The 23,862-nt window shown below is 38.5% G+C and overlaps 1 protein-coding gene across 6 annotated transcripts in view; it reads right to left on the bottom strand.

Annotated features, from left to right (window-relative positions):
- The window catches only part of NOL4 (nucleolar protein 4), a 204,221-nt gene that overhangs the window by 72,603 nt on the left and 107,756 nt on the right, over nucleotides 1–23,862 (bottom strand). For all 6 annotated transcript variants that reach the window (XM_062633480.1, XM_062633483.1, XM_062633481.1 and 3 more), the window contains one exon: nucleotides 16,053–16,336. In XM_062633480.1, coding sequence (XP_062489464.1) covers nucleotides 16,053–16,336 — 284 coding nt within the window. The remainder of the gene's footprint in view (nucleotides 1–16,052; nucleotides 16,337–23,862) is intronic.

Genomic DNA, 23,862 nt, shown 5'->3' with positions numbered 1-23,862 from the left:
TGTGGTAGAAATTTCATTTTCTGATGACAAAGCCATTTCAAAGAAGAAGGAAGGAAGAGGGAGGCTATTGCACACCCAGCCTCTGAGCTGCAGCAGCAAGACTTTGCAGAGCACTGGAAGAGGTGGAGCACTAGCAGACCTTCATTTTGCCCTCAGCTCTGTATATTCCTTGCTATTTAAAATAAAACAGCTCTTATTTTCTTAAATCTTTTTATGTTTTCTATGCTGCATGTTTCAATTAACACTTGCCAAAAAAAAAAACAAACAGGGAATTGTAAACATAGCGCCCAGCTGATGTAACACCGGTGAGCGGTATATATATGCTATTGCAGGATCTGTTGGTGTCAACATTAGTTATATGGCTTTGGTGGCTGAAGCGTGTCAGTTTTAGAAAATAGGCTGCTGGAAAAAGAATCTGATTTCAAGGTGTGTATAAAGGCATACCATCAAGAACACTTGCCAGAAACAGATGGAAGTTACGTAGGCCTATTAAGCAGCACATAAATTTAGCAGTCAGGGGAGCACTCAGCCAAGCACTGTAAAGCAAGGATTGTATAGTGAAAGTAATACCTAAGGAGGACATGTAACAACTTGCTTGATACTGGTACACAGAGGCACACACACACATGCATGTTTTGTACATAAATTGAAAACATAAAGTCCAGTGCTTCAGTGATTTGAAAATTTTGTTATCAAGCAGAGAAATCACAATGCTTCATAGCTTTAGATAATTATTCCGATGCTTCTACAGTCTCATCATCCTGCAGTTTTCTCAGTTTTGGCTACATGCTCATTACTTAGTTTAATCAATGATCCAATCAGCAAATTAATGGCTGTATTCATTCCAAGCTTGCAAGGCCAGAGGCACATTCTGAGACACGTTTAAAGAAGTCAGAGGCCAAATATTGGTCTCCCATCCTCAGGAACATAAAAAAGACTACAGCATCAGTACTCTGAACTTACCTGACTGTCAAGAGAGGGGCTTACACAGATGGAACCAGATGACTAGGTGAAAGGCAATTGAGCTCCATTGCTATTTTAGGATGAAATAGGAGCACTGTACAATGCTGGCAAATACGACACAAGGCCAGTGTGAGAGACACATCCTTCCACAGAAGTGTGTGCTGAGCACAGATTATCCAAGGGTCCCTACAAGAGTACCAAATGCCCATCTCTATGCAACTGCATCCCATTCTACTATCTAAAACCAGGATGACCTGCCACAGCTGCTAACTTCTGTATTATGTAAGTACACTATGCACAGAAGTTTTAAATTTAAGGAAAGCATCTAACTTTAAGGCAACTAAGGTTTATACATGTAAGTATTAACAATGTAGTCCTTAGGATCTGTTGTGCATGCATATAAACATATATATATATATACGTTTTAATAGTAGATTTATCACCACAATCAACAAAAATGTCATCATCATGGTTCCAGCAAAGCAGAAATGATAACAAACATTCTTTTTTCTTTAAGGTCTTTGAATTTTAGCTATGCCAATAAAACCAGAGGAAACTTTCCAATGGCTATTCAATTGAACTTGACTCTATGCCTCTTTATTCTAACTGAACAGTAATGTCTGGAGATAAGGATTAGTACTGTGATTAATGTTCAGGTATAGCATGCAGGAAGCAGATGACTTCTCCAGCTTTCCTACAGATTTTTTTTTGGCTTTGGGAAAGTCATTGAATTATGACATGCCTGTATTTACTAATCAATAGACAGAGATGGAATATGCTTGCCTCAAAGGACAGATCCAATGTTAAGCTGAGTTACTTTTATTTATGTATTCAGAATCCCAAATGTGCTACGTAAATCCAGATACAAGATACAAGAACCTCTGGCGACAAACATATTGGTGAAGGTATAAATAACTCATTTGTGTTGTAGAAAATTATTATGCACAGAATTATCTTATTAGAAATAGTATATCCTAAACTTAAATGTATGAATTATAGATGTCAAACAACAAATGTAAAAATTAGCACTGCAGCATCATATACAGCTAAAGGACATAACTCTCAGTTAGGAACAGATAATAAAAGGTGGAGCAAGAGTTTTGAAGATCCCGCCACCACTGACAGTGCCCACCTCACATCAGCAGAATAGTCCAAGTAGAAATAATTTGAGTGTCTCACAGTTGAACAGTGGATTCACATAACCTAAATTCTTCTTCTTTATTATTTGCTATTTGGCATATATAGCCCTAGATACAAGCTCTTGGTATTGCAAACATCATTATAACATGAGCATTAAAGAAAAGACAAACGAACAAAAAAAAAACACCTACAAATAATCAGTCTAAACATAGCATAATGGAGAAAACATAATGGAGAAAGGGAGTAAAAGCAATGCAGCATACTCCCCACCAATTTCCTATTATAAAAGGAGAAACAATAAGGAAGATAAGAAGTTATTCCAACAGAGTTTAGAGATATTCTTAGAAAACTACTTACCTCTTATACTAAAAAGAATGATCTTGAATTAGCATAGTGAGTGCAGTAAATACCTTGTCCTGGGTTTTATACCACAAAGCAGATGTATGCAGGGCTAAGTACTAACGGCTATGAAATACAGACATCTATGCTAGGTTTTTCAAAATTTATGCCAGGGTACTGGTAGTCTGAGGGGCTAAAAGCCTTTTTGGCTCTTTAAGAATTCAAGACATTCTATAGATCAATAGATGTTAAGCTCAGAAGAGAGTGCCTGCACTGGAGAACTTCACCTGGTAACTCTTGAACAGGAACTTGTCACTGTTTTCCTAAATAATACATCATGCCAAGTAACTTGCAGATTAATTAGAAAAAATATCTATAAAAAGAACTACCTTATGTAGAAGTTTTTGTGTAATAATTAACTAATTAAATATGAATGGCTGGTTACAATCATTGTAAAAATTTATCTCAATTCCAACCTAACTTAAATAAGTTTCATATTCTGAGTCTTTGAATAACTTTGTCTTCTAAAATAAAAGTCAATTTATGAATTTGTAAGAACCAGTGAGATCTCTGATGAAGTTGCTACTGCTTTAACAAGGTAATTCCCTCTTTGTGTAGCAAGTTTTTCAGCTCCTTAGTGTTTTCTCACTTGTTCAAATCCACTATGGCTTCCAATATCTTTTTTCAATATTATAGAGCCCTGAATATTATATGTTTCCTGAAGGCAGGGTGGGTACTTAATTACATGATTATGTATAGAGGTGCATTTTAAAAAGCATCTAATGAACCACAGAAGCATCAACTTCGTGAGATGATCATCTTTAAGGCACAAATGACCCAAAAAGCATATTTCAAAAGATGCCTGTATCTCATTCCTCCATCCCTACATCTCCCATTGAAGCCACGAGGGTATGAGGTAGCACACATGCAACACACTAGGTGAAATGGGAATTTTAAAAACCTTTATTTTAGTAATTTAATACAGTTCTTGATATGGGTCCAGTCCCACGGGGTTCCACCTGTAAAACATTTTTTAAGAGCATATGACTAACTTTACAAAGTGAGACGAAGATACATGCATTCAGAGGGGGGAAAAAACCCCTTATATATCACTGATTCAGTACAAGGGACCCAAAGAATATGCATGTGTCCTTCTGAGAGCTGATATATAACTTGTAGTATAATGCTGGGGACTAAGGACAGGACACACTGGGGCCATTCATGGTAACACCCAAGGAAATCAACTCACCTTTCTTTGTTTTTCATGCAGATTCTTCTATCCATCTTGAAACTACACAGCCCAGGAGCTCAATGACAGAAGGTACAGGGCAGAAATTCTGAATAGTTCTGCAAAGGATCTTCCTGATGGAGTCAGATAATTCCCAAATGCCATGGGAAACACAGAAAGAGGAAGCATTACTTCATGACATCTACCCAAACATAAAATGTAGTCAGAACCAACAAACAAGATACCATCCTGATTTTAATTAAAATGCGTATGAAAGATAATCACACTTTCTTGTCTGCTGGAACACCTGTACACAGAGGTTAAGGTGTGTGTCATCGCATGTTCATCAACAAGAGATGAGAGTTCTTCGTATGCTCCTGACTCTTTGTATGATTCTGGGGAGCATCTACTGGCATATTCATGATAAGAAGAGTTAAGAAAACACAGACTGAATAGGTGTGAATGGACACTGAGGATGACAGTCTGTGACCAAAGCAGCTGATGAGAAAAAGCATCTATATGAGAAATATTCAGTTGTACTATGCCAAGATCCAAGCAGCAGCTGCAGTATTTCATAGAAACACTGTGAGCTCCAAGAAGCAGCAGCTTAGTAAAAACTCTACAGATGCATATGGAATTCATCCAGTATTAAAATGTTTCATGATATGCCACATTTACATGGGCAGAATTAAAGGTCACAGCAGTTGTAGACTCCTATCTTTGGCTGCGAATTTTCACATTTGCTCATGTTTTCATGCTCTTTCATTAGTGCACAGTGAAAAATAAGTGTTGACTGTTTACACAGTTCTCATAGTTTCCAGGACCTTTTGCTGATTGCACAAGAAACTGTTCTGTAATACTTGTAACACTCAGTGGATTATTCATTACCACCCATTTTGCAAAATTATTTGATCATTGTCTTTTATGTTTAATAAACATGGCACATATTTCACAGCTTTCAATGCTTACCTAGATCACCATCCCCTCCCTTTCTCAATAACTAATATAGACGCTGCTTTTTTAATTGTTTCTTTGAAGCATTCAAAATGAATCACTGTTAGAGGCAAAATATAAGGCAGGATGTTTTAATGAAACATATGGCAGACAAAACCTCAGCAGACTGATAGGGATTATTGTACGCTGTTCTTTTTTACTCCCTATTCTGCAGGGAATAAGATACTGCTAGAGACCATCTGGGAAATCCACCTAGCAAATCCCTGGTTGTTGCAGGGATCTAGGACATCAACAATTATACCAGTGCCTCACTTTGTTCCTGTGGCATATTACAGCTGCACCACCGTTGTTTCATATAAGACTGAAGGTTTAGTGAGCTAAACTGTTGCAGATCCTCTTGGAGTAAATGTCTATTACCTAGGTTGCCATTTCTAGAGGACTGGACTCAGTAATTCAGGTGATTCCTTACAGTTCTCTTTTCTGGTAATTGATATTATAATCTACCTCAACTATTTTGTTCCAAAAAATGAAAATTCAGACAGGTCTTCCTAGGAGTCTTTGGAAGCAATTGGAGGAGAACAGAAGAGAATTAACAGAAAATGCTGAAGCAGCAAAAGGAGGGTTAAAAGACTAGAAATGAAAAGAAAGATCAAAGGGAACAAAATAGCTAAATAGTTTTAAAGTTGAATTTTACTTCTCCTTCTTTCCTGTATAAAAAAAAATTTGACCTATTCACTTCTCACATCACCTTGCAAATCCAGTTATGTGAATAAGTAAGCATTCAGTGTTCTGTTGTACCTAATTATTCCCAGCAACTGCTGTAGGAGGAAAATGGAGAGCACATAAAAGCACAGTTTGAAACTGTATCAAGCATCCAGCAAGACATTTGACTACTGGCATTCATTCAACAAAAAACAAGGTTAGAAAGTGAGATGTCTGTAAGACAGCTAATAAAAATTATATTTATTTTAAAATGTTAGCAATATGTTGTTATAAAAGTCGCTAAAGAAAAACATCTTTACTTCTTTCTTCCCTTTCTTCAGGAGCTGACTTGGTATATGGAAAATAATTCAATACCAGAAGAAAAAATTAGGGGTAACATTTCACGATTATCAACTTCTTGAATAACAATATAGTTTTGGAGGAGTGTAGAAAGTGGCCTATTATCAAGACATTCATCACAGATTAGATTTGAGGATCAGGTCTTCAACCTCTGCATCTGAAAAATAAAAAATGACAGTTCATTAGCTGTAAATAATATTAAGACTAACCACAACTGCAGTAGGTAGCAATTACTGCTGCCCCATTATATCTTGCTCAATTTACCATCAAATAGTATTTAATCTTCCGAGAGCAAAGTCTGCTCTCAGTTTTTTTTCTAGTTGGTAGAGGAGCTGCATAGGTGAGAACAGAAGTAGAAGAAAAAGCTGCAGTGAATCATTTGGTAGGACTTCAGCACAAATTCTATTTCCTTCCTAAGGAAAAAAAAAAAAAAACAACCAACCAAACAAAAAAACCCAACACTACAAAAGCAAGAGTTAGAGAACAAGGCCCAGCCTTGAAGGTATCTATCAGAACAAACTCTGGTTGAAGTTAACAGGAATTTGCCTGAAAGGTACAGACTTGGATTACCAGCCTGCTGAGTTATAAGAAGTTCTTGGCTGTAAACAGGAAGGGAAGTAGCATTTCACAGTATCTCGTACAACTTACCTCACTGATTGCAGAGGCACTTGATAGGTTTTTCTGTTCTCTGAACAGATATCCAGCCACTAAAATCAAGTTGGACAAAGTCCTGCATCTCCTTCAGTTATGACTGCTTCTGTTTCAGCATGAGGGACCAATGACTCCAAAGGTGAATATAAATGAGGAGAGACAGCTGAATCTGTGAGTAATACACATGCAGTCTGGAATCAACAGCACCACTGTCTGATACTTGACCAATGTGCACCTGTTCCTTTAAAAAAAAAGCTTCTGGAAACATTTATAAAAGGTCACATTAAAAGTTATTCTCTTCCATGCCAGTTTTACATTAGCTGGGATTTCATATGCATATGGAGCCAGATTGTATTCTCCATTACAGATATGTAAATCTGGAGTAGCATCATCAACTTCAGTTTAATTGATCTGGATTTACATCATTGTAATGAATGCCCTGTAGGAAACCAATTTCATTTTCAAGAGCTTTCACTGAACATGAGAACCTGCTACTAAATGTACTTCCAATGGGAGGAAATAGACATAGAACTGATGTTATCATAGACAAAGGACTTTAATGAATGTGACTGTTAGAGAACGTTAGAGCATTCCTATTTTCTGACAAACACTGCACAGATTTTTTCATGCACCTATAGTTGTCTCTCTTCATAACAAAGTTCTATTTAGCCATTTATTATGGGCAATCCACAACATCAGAAGATTGAAGTCTGGAAAAAACAGTGCTTTAAAAATTCAACTTCTTTTTCAAGGAAAAGGGTTATTAAACCATTAAACTAACATCAATTTCTTTGTATCAAAAATCTTCTTAGTGGCCTATAACAATTTCCCTATCAGAGAGTAGCAAATAAAGAATACCTTTGATTCTTCATAGAACTATTCTGCTTTCTCCAAACAACCAATAAACTGACTTTTGGAGCTAGAAAATTGTGCTTTTCTCAGCTTTCTCATTTCCTAAAAGCAGGGAAAAGTAAAGCCAAGGTGTTTAATAAAATGGTAAAGCAAAATACCATTTTTACCTCTTTATAATGAGACCACTATAAAAAATGTACGTATGAAGTAGGGAAAGATATAACAGGGTAGCTTGTATCCCTCTCATATAGGTAAATGAGTAGGAAAAAATGAGAAGATCACAAAACTCCTTGCATACACTTATTGTTCTCCTTTTATTAATGTTCTCCATACATAAAAGAGGCCTATCTCTTTCCATTGTACTTTATTTACCTCCCAAGGAGCTGTGAAAAACACTGGCATGACTGCTACCTTTGGAAAAACCTGAGTACAGCAATGAAAGAAAAGAGACATACTTCAAAAGAACATTTGAGCTTGACTTCACACACCAAAGACGTGAGATGAAAGCCAAAAGATGTTGTAGCCTTGTGTCACCTACACATAACGCTGGCAGGGGTGGATTTCACCTTTAGTTCACTTCTTTAGCCATTTTCACTTTTGAACCTCAGAAAAAAAAGCTATTTCTAAGGATTTAATGACAAGCAGCAATGATGAAATTCATCAGATACCAATTAAGGTATAGCTGGAAGAAGTCCCCTTCCTCTCTTTGGTGCTGTAGTTGGAACAGCAGAAGAAGGCTGAACCCTGGTAGAGCTGCAGGTTCAGTTTGTGCTGATGCCTTGCTGCTCCACAGGGTATATATCATGTTGGTTTTGCACCTTGCCCCACTTTTATGTTGTTCTTTCCTCAAAATCTAGTATGCTACTAACTGTTGTAACTTGTCCTGCCTGTACCTTTCACCAGACTTTGCTTCCCTCCTCATAAATTATTCATTACAGTAACAAACAGAATTTCATGCTAAGCTTCTTCCTAGTCTCAACAGTTAAGACACAAAATTGTTGATGTCATCTACCTGGACTTGTGTAAAGCGTTCGACACTGTCCCACACGACATCCTTCTCTCTAAATTGGAGAGACATCAATTTGATGGATGGACCACTCGGTGGATAAAGAACTGGCTGGATGGCCACACACAAAGAGTTGTGGTCAATGGCTCAATGTCCGGCTGGAGACCAGTAACGAGTGGTGCCCCTCAGGGATCGATGTTGGGACCGGTCTTGTTTAACATCTTTGTTGCTGACATGGACAGTGGGATTGAGTGCACCCTCAGCAAGTTTCCTGATGACACCAAGCTGTGTGGTTTGGTTGATACCCTGGAGGGAAGGAATGCCATCCAGAGGGACCTTGACATGCTTGTGAGGTGGGCTGATGTTTAACCATGCCAAGTGCAAGCAAACCATGAAGTTTAACCATGCCAAGTGCAACGTCCTACACCTGGATAGGAGCAATCCCAGACACAGCTACAGGTTGGGCAAAGAAGAGATTCAGAGCAGCCCTGCAGAGAAGGACTTGGGGGTGTTGGTTGATGAGAAAATGAACATGAGCCCGCTTCAGTGTGTGCTTGCAGCCCAGAAAGCCAACCGTATCCTGGGCTGCATCAAAAGGAGCATGACCAGCAGGTCGAAGGAGGTGATCCTGCCCCTCTACTCTGCTCTTGTGAGACCTCACTTGGAGTATTGTGTGCAGTTCTGGTGTCCTCAACATAAAAAGGACATGGAACTGTTGGAACAAGTCCAGAGAAGGGCCACAAGGGTGATCAGGGGACTGGAGCACCTCCCGTATGAAGACAGGCTGAGAAAGTTGGGGCTGTTCAGCCTGGAGAAGAGAAGGCTGCATGGAGACCGCATAGCAGCCTTCAAGTATCTGAAGGGAGCCTCTAAGGATGCTGGAGAGGGACTCTTCATTAGAGACTGTAGTGATAGGACAAGGGGTAACGGGTTAAAACTTAAACAGGGGAAGTTTAGATTGGATATAAGAAGGAAATTCTTTCCTGTTAGGGTGGTGTGGCACTGGAATAGGTTGCCCAGGGAGGTTGTGAATGCTCCATCCTTGGAAGTGTTCAAGATCAGGTTGGATGAGGCCTTGGGTGATGTGATTTAGCGTGAGGTGTCCCTGCCCATGGCAGGGGGGTTGGAACTTGATGATCTTAAGGTCCTTTCCAACCCTAACTATTCTATGAAAATGAGGCTGCCAAACACCTGGACTGCAGACTCTTAAGATATTTGCATTAACAAAACAGCAGTCAACAAAATATGGCATTGCTTTAACACTTTTTTACTATGGAATGAAATAAGATAAAATTAAAACAAACACCCAAAATATCTACTTTGCTCTTATGCCACATCTAGGTAGTAAGATTCAATATCAGGCAGGAGAGAAGTCCTGTGGAGAGGATGAGTAGGCGTCAAAAACTGCTTTCTGAAAGGCTTAACTAACTCCTAATCCAGATTCATTATCTGTAACTTTGGGAGTTGGCAGCATCAACTAGAAGGGCTTTTTTACCAAAACCAACAAAAAATATGCAGAATTTAATAGAGAAGTGTGTTACCTCTCATGGAGGTAACCAGGTCATATAAGCACCATATACAATGCTCCAATTCAACTGAAATCTATCTATGCCACTTGAATTGATGGAAGATAAAAGAAAGTGAGAAATGATTTAGTTATGAAATTAAAAAAAAAACAGCAACAATGAACAAATAAATGTCTCCAACACTGTTCTTCAACATGCCAAACACCTATAGTCTGCATTTTACCTCTTTTGTCAAGTAGATGTACACTTGTTACACGTTTCATTAGAATTTTTTAATAAATTACTTCCTAAGTGACTCAGTAAGCTACTATTGATTCATATAAAAGCATGCTGTAATTCCCAAGGTCTCCACTTGCTTTGGAAGAAGATGTATGTTCCCTTGTACTCTGACAATTCCCCAAGCAAACTGTAGACAAAAATTGAGGCAGAGGGAAACTACACAGACAGGGACTTCACAAGCCTCAGAGACATCATGTCAGATGTGATATTAGGAATGACCTTCCATATTTTACTGAGATTCAATCATATACTTTAGGAGAGAGAGAAAGAAACACATTGAAACTCCACCTTACTCTTCGGAGATGGAGTCTGTGTGTGGCTAAATTCATGTGCAAGTTGGAACCAACTGGATTTATGATGCACCAGCAGATAACAGCAGGCTTATCTGTATATTTATATATTCAGATCAGACTGCTTGGACAGTTGTGCAGAGTTTCCTTCAGTAATGATGAGCTCCAACAAAGCAAATGTTACAAGATTCTACATCTGGACTAACCACCAAAGATGACTAAATTTTTAAGCAGAATACCCAGGATTTCACATATGCTCTGGCTTTCAGATCCATGCAGGGTTATAGCCTTTAAATACCTTCTTAGATCAAGACCTGTCTTAAAAGTGGACAGCCTGCTAGATTAACCTGTGATAGTGTAAATGCATCCATTCCAACAACAGTTTGAAGTTGCAACAGTTGGGAGTAAACAGACCCTGGCAGTGGCCTATGACAATAACACTATTTACATTAGGCTAAATTGAAAAGCTTGAGAAACACTTCAAAAGCCCTTCACTGAAGGAGTGACAGAAAGATCTTCCTTTTAGAAACTACATGAAAGCTCTACCTTGTTGGGAACCACTGTAACTATAATGACGTGCATATTAGAATGCAGTATTATTATAATTAGAATGCAACTATCATTATTTACTGTTCTCTCCTTTAAAACTGTGCTTTTCAGACTTGGAGAAAAATTACTTAGAAAAAATTACTTATGTTGTGCACTTCTCCATGCAGCCAATTACACACTTGACCTAAACATAATGCATATTAACTTAGCCTACCATACATCCAGAGGGCCTAGAGATGTCCAATTTTTCTATCAGAAATCTTCTCTGGTAGAAAGAAAGAAGACATTAACCAACTGTCCAAAATTAGCAGGACAAAATGGACCCATGGTGTATGCCCTCCCTGTTACCTCACTTTAATGTATCTCCTAGGCATTCATGATCAGTAGCACATGTTTCTGTCTGGGAAATCCCAAAGAGTAGTTTTGCATATTAGGAATTTTCTTGGCAATACAGACATACTGAATATTTATTAATCCAGGTAAAATGCATGATACATTGCAAGTATGGCTGGTTAGCTCAAAAAACGTGTTTTCCCATACTGAATGACAATAACCTTGTTATCCAAATGCATAAGAGACAAAATCACTTAAAGGAGTGGGCTTGCTGTATTTCATGAAATAAATGATGTGAAAGAGATAAAGCTATATAATGAGTTTTCAAAATAAATATACGGTCTAGGAAAAAAAGCAATAACACAAGAATCAGAAATCAAAATCTCAATGCTAAGGAGACCTCACCATGGTCATAGAGAAACCCAGCAGACTCACACATAAGTATATAATGATAATTCATATGCACACTAAGCTATTTGAATTCATATCCCTGCATTTGCAGAGAATTTACAGATTAATATTTTATAAACTTTTTGTAGTACAAAGACCGAGTCCTGTTAAGTTTATGTGTATATTTTCGCAGCTATACACAATTTCCCTGACTTCAGTTCAGCCCTGAATAACTGTACGAAGTTCTACTGTTGTGAACATCTGATCAGTTCCCTAATATCAGCTTGATAAAAGTATATAAATAGATAGATAGATACATGTGCATAGATATATATAGATATACATACATACTTACATATATGTATTTAAAACTATAAAAACTTTTTTTTCTTGCATATCATTTTTTTCAGTTAATGGTAAAACATTTTTGACCAGATTTTAAGGCTATGCTCCAATTTGGCAACTTCCTCCACTGCACTCAACATATGATCTTACACTAAGACCAGGTTACCACACATCTGCACTGCTTGAAACTGAGGATTCAAAGAGTAAAGTTACACTGTTCACTTAAAACTTCATTCTTGTTTAAAGAGTGTTATCAACATCAATTTTAAAAGTCATATTCTGAAGTGACTAAACAGAGCATCTTTTAAATAGTATACCCTAGTAGTTTGAGAAGTTGAATTAAAATTTGTTCGCAGGGTTATCTAATCTCCAGTTATTCATCAGAGGCTTTTCAGAAAGGAAACTTGATTTATTATTCCCTGAAAAAACCTAAATTTCTCGCAAATTCCTAATGACTTTCTCTGTGTAGGAAGGCCTGATTTTAGGAAAATGTTAAGTATCCCTGTTTTGATATTCAGGACTCTCCCACAGAATGAGGCCATTATCTAGCAAAACTTTCAATATAGCATAAATATATAATTGCTTCAAATAGGTATTGACAAGACAAATATTCTAAAAATTGAACTTCCACAAAGAAGTAACCATTTTCAAAAAACATTTGCCTATTAGCTGTCAGATTCACAAAGAAAATATGATGGGAAAACCACCATTTTTATCTCAACTGCTTCTTCTAATCTTATTTCTGCAGCATGTACAAAATCTTCAATCAGAACTGTATTATCAAATGGCAGAGCCCACCACTACACACATAAAAGTGTTGTTCCTGTAAACAGTATTGTACAGGCAAATATCTATAATATAATTTAACAAAACTGCTTGTTTTCAGAAAATATAAACTCCCTTAAAAATCTGTGATTTGGTGGAAGAGATCTGTTGCATTGACAATTTTCAACCAAAAACAAAGCTTTTGTTGTGGCTAGATTCAGCTCTGATGTGTTATCATTAAACCTAGTAACAGATCAGAATAGCTACAAGTTGACCAGAGAAACTGTGGCTTCAAATTTAATAAAGCATATACAATGCAGTAACCAAAAAAGGAGGCTCAGATAAAGCAGAGCAGGAACAGGACAGACAATACATCTTTCCAAATCCAGGCCTTTGCCTCTGGATTTCACAGAGTCCTGGCCATCTCAAGCAAGTAACATCTTCTGCAGGCTAAATGGGCCATTGCTGAAACTGAAGGAAGCATAATGTATTACTTCCTGCAACGCTAGCCCAGTAATTAAAATATATTCCCCTTCATTGAGAAACCAGATATTTTCTTCACCAACTTCCCACTTAACTTTTCTCAGTTCTTTGCTAATAAAGATACCTATTATAAGAATATTACATTATAAGAAGTGGCGCATCAATTTGATACTCAGTGAACACTGCAGATTATTTTTCTCATGGAAACGTGATTAGAGGTTATGCTAAACATATTTTCTTACTCTTCACTACCAATTACACCATTATTCAGGTCAAATCATGTCTAATAATGCTACAGCTGTGAATGGCTGGAGGTTAGATGCTGTTAGAGCACTAGGATGACTTCAAAAAACAACCCACATACTTGGTTCATTCTGGGTAAAAAGGATACGCGACATGTGGCTGCTAGTAAACTACAGCACTCTGTTGCCTTACTTGTTATTTACTTTGTCTCTCTTTTGCAGAGAATTAGAGTTCTGGCTAGTTCCATGTGATAGCCTTGCCCAAGTGCATCCAGTGAGCACTGCACATAACTAGGCGTTTGATCTTCTGCATTGTCAAAAATCACCTCCAGAACACTCCTCTGGAGGGGCCCATTAACCTGAATCACCAGGGGAAGGCAAGAGGACCTCCTAGGGCTTGTAAAGCATTCTCTGACTCTTTAGGATGTAAGATACCACTTGAGGTAAAACAGTTGTAATGATTTATATGAGTGTATATGTATGCATATGGAACACTGAGATGCTTTACAGTCCCATCTATTCTAATACATCAAAGGGTTTCATTCCTTCTAAAACTATAACTTTTTTAATTTAAAAAATAAGAGTATAATTAATACAAAATTGGCCACAAAAACATCCTTTTATTCTACACTGATCTTACAAATCTCTGACAAATTTTTGTTCATCCCAAGAGTGTGTTCTTCCTAAAGTCTTCACTCCATATTTAATAAATTTTGCTGCATACCTAGTAAATCATATACTTAACTGAGCTGTAAACATCAACATGAGTTTCACTGGGACAAAAAGGGGAGACAAATCTGCATATTGTTGGCAGTATAGAGTGGGTAGGATGACAATGAGTGATGAAAGAATGTATCAGTTTGGGAGATGATTCAAGCCTCTTAAAATTTGTAGAATAACAAAGATGAGATGTCTTTGATTGTCATCTCAATTCATTTTTATGAACTTTTAACAGATTTTTAACACTTTTTAATACTTCTTTTTTTTTGCATCTGATTTGTATATGATTAAAATTGGAAATGTAACATTAGGTTGTGTTCTTGTCTTGGCTATAAATGAGTTCCACATTAAGACTCCTCACTTTCTTCACCAAGCTTATTTGTGTATTTGCAAAAGTAATGGCAGAAGCAATGTACCTCAGGCAAAAGAGCCTTTGTGTCTATCAATATTTGGGTGACTGGCTTATAAAAGGTTCATTGGAACAATGTGCCCTTAAGCAAATGACCATTCGTATCAGCCAATTTGAGACTCGCTGTGTACAGGCCAAGTATAGAGAAAATCCAGCAATGGAGTGTACACATACTCTGACACTAGAGCTATTCAGAACATTTTCAATAAAATGAAAACAAAAATATTCCATGCAGATAAACAGGTTTTTATAAAGATTTTATGGAGAAAGTTTTGGGATACATGATTTGCTAAACTGGAATGGCCAAGAAAGACTAACAATCTCCCATTTAGTCTCCCTTTCTTCTACGCATCAAAATCAGATACTTCAGTTAAAAAAACATTTCAAGGTTTTATTTTTAATCCACAGCCAATGAAGACATGAGTTAAAACTTTAGCATAAATAAATGTTCTCTACATATGAATCGTGTACAATCCCTTTCTGCATATACCTAAAAATATACCTAACCGGAAAAAGTGGGTTTCCTCATCACTTCTGCTTCAAAGCCCTGCAAAACATGTGGCTGTTCAAGGTATATTTATGTTGTCAGGTTATTTTGTAGTGGGCCACCTGAAGCTAGTGACTAGACTTAATACTATTTGGATCCAATACTAACATCCTATTATTGCTGCTCTAAAAGTGGCAGTCCAGTTGGCTGTTATCAGTTACAAAAAGGAACTTGTCACCAATAAGATCAATGGACTGTATCAATGTAACATAGATACAGGCCATTTCTTCACTCTTCTGACAGTATGCCCTCAGGACAAACACCCACCTAGAAAGCTAGCTGCCCAATCGGTAGGATCTATCTTTATCTACAATGTAAACACCCTCACTTCTCCTTAGCCATATAATGGAAACTACAGAGAAAAGCCCTCAGGGGATTACAGTTTCCTAAAACAAACTTGTCAGTTTTAATTCAGGTTAGGTGCCTGCATAACATAAACAATCGGGAAGGAACCAAATCAGTTCCTTTTGGATGCTGATAATTCACATGTAGTAATTTGCTTGGGCATATACACTTAGCATTCATAACAATTAATTCTACAGACATGCAATACATGTAATGAGATGGTCATCTATAAATATACATAGATATATGTATCTCAGTGTATTATACATACATATATGTATCACATTATATACATATTTTAATATATATATATTTCAAATGGGTAATGTAGACAGTTCTCAATAAATTCATGCCTGATGGAGAACTGCACTGATTTTTGTCATTGTGTCAGCACGCTATACATGCCTATATATATGTGTTCACCCATGTACAACCACATATACTTAATGTACGTATGCATCATATATGTGTAACAGAGCATACAAATCTATGTATAGCATCGGAGTAATGATGTGACAAACATTAGACACATTGCATTAGGTGCTTAGCTGGCAATAACCTTTAGTTTGGCCTCACAAATCTTCTCCTTTTCTAAGCTACGCACTTATATCTGGAGCATGTGGAAGCATCTTACCTTGCTTCCATTTTCTCTTGCCTCCCGTTCCATCTTGAGATCAGAAATTAGGAGAGTCTTGTATTTGTTCTTTCCATTACTGCTGTGATCATCTAGTCTGTATTCTGAAGTCAGCTGAGCAGAGAGGGGACTGTCACTCAGGTTCAGAGGCTGCTCATCCTGCTCCAGATTTGTTTTGCCATTACTGTTGGTTTCTGCCATCTCCCTGCAGTGTGTTCCCCCTGAAGCATTGGAACTGTGTCCCACGGTCTCATTGCCATTAAAACTCTCTGCGGCTGAATCATCTATTAAAAAATATATATTTTCAGTCACATGCCACATCATCATCTCTGTCCAGTTCAAACATAATTTATACCTTCACAATGTTTTTCAAAATAGAATGAGAAAGGTTTATATTACTAGCACCAGTACATTTCTGCAAAATGTGCATACACACTCCTCCACATTTTCAAGTAAAAACTTTATGTAAATTCATAAAATATTACTAAGTTAAGGGAAATGATCTGGGCTGACACCTTAGTGTCACTGTGTACACAGAAGATAAGTATCACAAAGGATTCTTAGGGACAAAGTGACAAAGTCTGCCTTAATCCATCTGCCTGCCCATATGTCTATGGATCTATTTAGATTCTTATAGCATGCTCATTACTGCAGTATTGCATATTTCTGAAATCAACAGAGATGCACATGGTACGGAGAGAGAGTCTAGTTCTCAGGTTTTAAGGGTGCAGAGAAGCATATGTCATATCCATAAACATCCTCTTGCACAGATACAATGTAAATACATCTGATATATTCACTGCTGGCAGTAGAGATTACACTGGAAAAGCTGACTCCAGAAACAAAGATCCTGTCTTCATTTAGTTCAGATGCTCATTCACTTTGCTCACTCATCGTGTATCATAACATATTTTTAAATACTTCTCAATAAATGATGAAATTATCAACCTGAAACTTACATCTGTAAACTCTGGATGTCTTGTTGTTACCCCTAAAATTTTACAGCTGAAATGTGGGATTAATATGTGTCTTCACATGCTTATGGGTTTGTGGATCCTGTCCGTCAGCACTGGAATTTGCCACCTGTGCTACTACTCAGCCCTTCTTTACTTCTAAACAATCTTTTGGCCAGCAGGCAGTGCAGTAAAACAGTTCATCCTTCAATGGATTAAATGGCAGCAGAATTTGGCCCTCAATTTATTCCTTACTTCTTGTTTTCTATAGCGCCTCTTTTTTGGCAACCTACATGGGTTTGCTAATGGTGCAAACACCTGCTCAGGCCTCTACAAGCCTATGCTTGTGGCAGATAGTGAAGCTGGAAGCACAATTGGGGGATTAGCAGCCAGGAATGTGTACAGACTGAAACTGGAGATATGGGATGAGATGGACCCTAATAGATTAGTACCTTAATATACCATCTGCTTTTGGGCCCTTCTAAACAACTTCCATGGTAAAGAAACAAACACATCTATATACACATGGAATTTAAAAAAAACATCAGGACGCATTCTTTAAAGGATGTGCTCAGAAATATTCATGCTTGAAACTACATGATTAACCAAATTGTTGACTCTCCATCATTATTACAGTAAAAATCAACTATTCACCACCCTCAGATCAGAATTTTAAAAGTGAAGAAAATATTGTATTAATGGGTAATGATCCAATTCAATTAAGCACTTAGAGAGCCACAGACAAGCAATCAACATTAGTGGCTTGCTTGCTGTACTCATCCAGCATTTTTATGTCATAAAAGGACTGAGCACAAGTTATGAACATATTTTTTTTAATTCCTTTGTTTTATGAACCTGTAAAAAAACCCAACCTAGTTTCATGAAAATACATAATAAAAATCATAATTTAAATGCATTTTTAAAGGAACCTTTTGTTTGTTTTATAAAATACTTTATAATTATTGGCTGCAATAAAAAATAAAGCTGTATTTTGGTTTGTACCACTTTTACATTATCTCTTACAAAGACAAGTTTATATACAATAAATGACATAACATTCCTAGAATAAGACTTTTAAAGTGTACAGCAACGCAACTTGCAATAGAACAATGGAAATTTTCTGATTTAAAAACCAGGGGCTGCTTAAGAATTTCAGCTATGTAAATGATTTAGGTGAGCAGGATTTACCCTTAATAAACATTCTATTATGCCCCAAGACATGTCTTACAAATATAACACATTAAAAAGGGTAAAATTCCAAAAGCAGTTTTGGAAATAAATATGCAGTTTTATTATTCTGAACTAGAAAATGGCATTCTAACATTGGGCCCTTTAAAAAAAAAAAAGAAAAAAAAAAAGGAATAAGAAAATATCCATATTTACAACTCATTTTAACAGCTCTGAGATATCAGAAAGAATTCCAGGATTCTTTATTTAAGAGAAAAACCTTTTGGTTACTGCTAATGTGTATTTAGAACTGTTAACAGATAATTGGCTTCTTGATTATCAGTTTAACAAGTGACAGTTTCAATTTAATTAAATCAATTACTGAATGGGTCACGGAGTGAGGGATGCCCCTCCCTTTAAAGGGCTCAGAAAAATTCCCTGCTGTTGGGAGGGAAGAGAGAAACGATTAACCAGAGGATGCAAAGAGCCACCTAAAGTCTGGGGGGCATTGCTTGCTCTGCAGCACAGAAGTCTGATCCCTAGGGAAATTCTTTGTGCCAGCACTTGAGCATCCTGGGTTGTGATGAGGAGCTGCTACCAGGATGTAGATGGCTTAATGGGAATGATGGAGTAGGAAGAGAGCTGTGCCTGTAGCCAGATCCAGGAACAACCAAGCCCAAAGCAAGGCCATTAGTTTTGGTTTGTAATCATAAGCAATAATGCTTCTTCCAACTCTCATTCCCTCTCCCACCCCTCCATGTGATGACTGGTTGACAGCTAAAACACATGTATGAGAATGTTACAATGCAAAAGAAAAAAAAAACACATTTTTAATATTTGTTCTAAAATATAACCCTTGAAAAAATTCCTGTGCTGAGTAAATGTGGTCAAACACTGTAACACTTCGAAAAATAATACAGTATTTACATCATTTTGGCTTTACTTCGCAAAAGCTTAGCTACTTGATGACAAATACTTGCTTTTATAGCCATTTAACCTTGCTTGTTAGAAATGGGAACTACTGTCTGTCAGGATAATGTTCAGGAGAATAGCTACAATGGCTATAAATCACATTTTTGCCAAGTAAATATAAACATGTATTGCCATAAAAGACATCAAGAAAAAAAAAAAATAGTGGTTTAGTGCTCGTAGTTCGTAGTTACCAAGGTAACTAAATTACAAGGTTTAGTACATTTCTCATCCCTGGGTAGCTCGTCTATTTTTGCCAAGAATAAGGCTACTCTAAAGCAAGAGTTTCAGAGGTATTAGAAACAGACCACATCAGGAATTACTGATCGGGGGGAAAAGGCAGGAAGGTCTGGCCCAGGAGAGTTCACCCTCGGATACAGGAAGCCATGGCTGCAATGCCTCCCAGTCCTGCTTCTGGCTGCTTGGCCAATCTATCCCACTCCTAAACCCACGGTGACTGCAAGGGTCACCACATGGCTGCCAAGGGGCACGGCTGGTCTGATGGAGACCTGTCTTCAGACCATCCTCCCCTCTAGCAACTGCCTCTCTGAGGCAGAAGATAAGATCTCACCTCTTCACTGCTCCCAGCACAGCTGGTGAGAGGGGGCTACGCCTGCACTTGCTGGGTAAGGACCAGCAGTTTGCTTGCAGCTTTCTCACCTTTATTTATCACAACACCTCGGTAACAATAAATTGCTAATGCTGAAAGCCTGTTCTCTTAGCAAGTATTTTTTCCTGCACCCTGCAGAGGCAGAGGCAGCTTAAGGAGAGCTGTGTGCTGGCCCAGGGGTGCTGAGGATTTGTCCAGCTGTGGCTGGTGGTGACTGCTTCTCTGGGGCAGCTTGCCAGCAGCTCCTCTTTCATGACAAGGACACCACTAATTGCAGTACTGGGGGAAAGAGGTGAAGGGCTCTTCTCTGAGGCAGCGGACAGGCTGCAGGAGCATAGCTGAGGAATATGGTGGCACCCTTTGGACCGCTGACATCATGGTGGCAGTTTGGGGTTGCCTGGGCCCAGCCCTGTCCCTGTCCTTGCTTGGGACCCCATGGAGGCCAGGTCCATCCCAAACCAGTGCCTGTGGGGCACCAGCCATTAAACTGCTGCTGACCCAGGAATCCAACCAAACTGCAGTGGCCTTCCCTGGCCATCACTTCAGCACAGCCGGTCAGTCAGTAGTCACTCCTGGCTCCCTTCCCACAGCTGCTTGATGAGGGGAAAATTAGAACTCCACCTTGATCAGCCTACATCTGGGAACCGACTGCACCACTAGTGCAAGGACAGCATGTTTTCAAAACACGCTTCTTGTCAGAACCACCACCGTAAGATGGGAAGCATCCAGGGAAGCATGCCGCACATCCTGGGAGCTGAGAAGGGAGGAGCAGAGGGTTTCCCTCCCCTCCATCAGGGCAGTCACAAAAGAGGCTGTGGGATGACCTCAGATCTTCATCACTTCCCAGAGACACCGCTATCAATGCATCAGCCATGGCAACGAACGATGGCCTCATCAAACACTGCTGCTTGCTCAGGACAGGACACATCTTTAGGAACTGTGCAGTTTTCAAACCCTTACCCCAGAATACTCAGTGACTGGAAGCACATCTACAACCAGTTTTCTTACTTCAGCCTGAAAATGGAGAGCCTGACTGCAAAACATGTATGTTTCACTTCTCAAGAACAGTCAGCTGGTGCCTCACCTACACAGAGATCCTCCTCCAGGGATTAAAGAGCATCACCCCTCAGAGAAAGACTCAAGAGCAGAGGGAAGGTATCTTTGGATCAGGTAGCAGCTGCCTTTTGATGAAGGCTTAGGCATGGAATTCCCACTCATGGACCAGTATTTCCTAAGCATCCTGATGCCAAGACCTGCTTCTCCTGCTTTTCACAGAGGTCCACACTGATCCTCTGCTCTGACCAATGCCCTTTGGGCATCTTCAGTCCAAGTACTTTCTGTGCTAGGGGTAATTCTCAGAACAAGAACTGCAGTAGGTGTCCTACTTCAAGTTAGTTTCTTATTATTCATCGCATTTCGTTAGAGCTTCCAGCTCATGGTCCTAGATCCCCTTGAGGCCAGCTGGACACAAAGTGATGCCAACTTTGGTTTTGCACACTTGAGAAGTCCAGGCTCCTGCCTGAGAACTCTCCAGGCTCATGGCAGTCACCACTGGGTTAGCTTTTCCCCCTTCTGAAGTTTCCTTTTGAAGGAAACTTGGAAATGGTGGAAGAAAAGACAATGCCAAAGAAAGCCCAAGCAAACAGATGCTACGAATATGAGCTTTGATTCTCAGAACTGTTGTATCCTTCAGTTTTATGCCAGACATTTGCATTATCACAGCCTTAACTTCTGCCAAAACCCAGTTTCTCTGTATTTAATACCTTGGATTCTGCAAGGAGATTTCCATGACAGTTGATAGCTTAAGAACACTCCGATTTAGAACAGGAAATCACTTCTTAATTCATAGGTTATATTCCCTTACCAAACTATGTCTAGATTTATGAACAGGCATACATATTTAGCTAGACTTAGAGATTCTTCTGTTAAGGGTTGTAATAGAGTTCCTCCACCCAGAGAGAATTGTCCTTAGACCAGATATGTCAAATGCTCAATACCACTCTCAGTAAGAATGGTTTCTTAAAGGAAAGCAAGTTGAAGTGTGATCCAAATCTGGCTGGAACAGCAAGTCTCTCAAACACCAGTTTTCTGAGAGAACAAATTTAAGATCTGAACTCTGATATAAGTGTCATTGAAATACTGTGAATCTCAAGTGCAGTTACATGTACCTAACTCTCACTTGTCTCCTTGAGAGAAAAATCTCCAGATGTTTTAAAGGATCTCTTGCATTACTCGGAGAAATCAATTTCATGCTATAGATCACCTAGACTTTTCATATTCCTTGCAGGTAAGTTGGGAAGGTGTCAACAAGCCATTCTACATAAAGACAGATCTCTGAATAAATCCTCTCCCTCTCTCAAATTAATTTTCAAGCAAGAATTCAATTAATATTTACAGTATGCCTAAATAGTTTATACAGATGAGATTTCAGCTACCTGAAACCTACTGCATATTTAACTAGTCAGCAATCCATAGTGTTGGCCTTCAGCTCTATACTGCAGCATAGTGTGGCACAGTCCTACAACCATACAGCCACATGGAAGTGCTGATCTGCTGAAAGGACAGATGTGGTGATGGGTCAGGGAGCTAAGAAACCCTCTCATCAATACTAAGAATGAATCAAGAGCCACATGATACCAAAGCAGCTCTAACACAGCTCCTGTTTTTGCCATGAAGCAAGGCAGATGGCCTGCTGAGGGAAAGACAATTAACCTTTGAGCACCTTTGGCTCTTTTGAGACATTCTGACTACATGAGGGCATCCCACAAGCCAAAACCATTCCTTATTATAATGAGTCTGATTAATCACACTAAATGAACAAGGCAATTGCTGGGGCAACTTTGTTCATTCTGCTCTAAGTGAAGATGGGAGAGGGCCCAAAACAAACATTGATGCCTGCAGACTCCAAGGCAGCATGCACTCAGGTTAAATGAACACTTTGAGTGGGTTGCCTGTTGACAGAGCAGCAATCTCTGAGAGCAGTAGTTACTGTAAGGTAACTGTTCTTTCTAAAAGGAGGAGATTAGATGTGAATGAGCTGAGTGGGATGAGTGAGACTGAAGCTGCTGGCTGCGCAAATGCAGGCTGTCATAAAACCCACTCATAAAGTTTGTCTGTCAAAGTCCTGTGTGAGAAGATTGCTTTCATCAGTTTGGGCCAAACACCACCTTACACCCTTAGCAACCTGGTTCATTTGAATTGAATCACTTGCAAGGGACAGTACTGCAGACCAAAGAGTGACAGACTGCAGACCACTTTTGAGTTACTATGCTGTTCTCTTTGACCTTTGGCTTCAATATTGCATGTAGGTTGGTTTTGGTAGTTTTGGGGTTTTTTTGTATGTTAAAATACTTTAATGAAAATAATATGCTGCATAAGCAAATATTTAAAAGGAAGTTAGTTACATTCCTTCCTAGCCCCATAAACCCAAGGCATGCTCATAAACCTTCCTAGCAAGAGCTGTTAAAAAAAATGCTCTCTACAGGTGGCAACTGACAGCAGGAAGTTTTGGGAGAGGAACACCATGAATCAGACAAAAGGTGGTGTAGAGTGCTGACTCACAGAACTTCTGTAGTATGAAATAATTATAGAGACTTTTCTAAATGAACTGATAAAAAGGCGAGGTCACATTTCACTCCCACCACTTTTCACAAGGACTGTTTAATACCAATTTATCACAGTTATGTATTCGGTTATGCTTCATTTACATCACAAGTAATGTTTCAAGCACAAGTTCAATATAAAACTTTAAAGCCAGTCAAAATCAACTATATCTATTCATCTTCTCCATTTCCTTTCACAATATGATAAAGAACAGGGGTTGAATTAATGGAAGTACAAAGGTGATTTCAGAGCCTCTATTATTCCCCATTTCATAAAGCATAAGAATAGTCATAGTTGGTCAGATAAAAAATCCATTTAGTCCAATATCCTATCTCCAGGAGTGGCTATTAGGAGATGTTTATGGAATAAGGCAAGCAAATACAATTTTTTCACCTATGCCTTGCTGAGCCCTTAATAATTTTCAGCTCAAGGTCTTTCTGATCTGGATGTGGTTTTTAGTAACATACTGACACTCAACAGATTTCTTTTCCATGCAAATATCCAGTCT

This window comes from Pezoporus occidentalis, unplaced genomic scaffold (genome assembly GCF_034315485.1).
Source record: "Pezoporus occidentalis ecotype Australia unplaced genomic scaffold, CSIRO_AGI_Poc_V1 ctg4, whole genome shotgun sequence".
Taxonomy (NCBI): Eukaryota; Metazoa; Chordata; class Aves; order Psittaciformes; family Psittacidae; genus Pezoporus; species Pezoporus occidentalis.
Note: the sequence above shows the minus strand (reverse complement) of the source record. Positions and strands in the feature narration are given on the sequence as shown.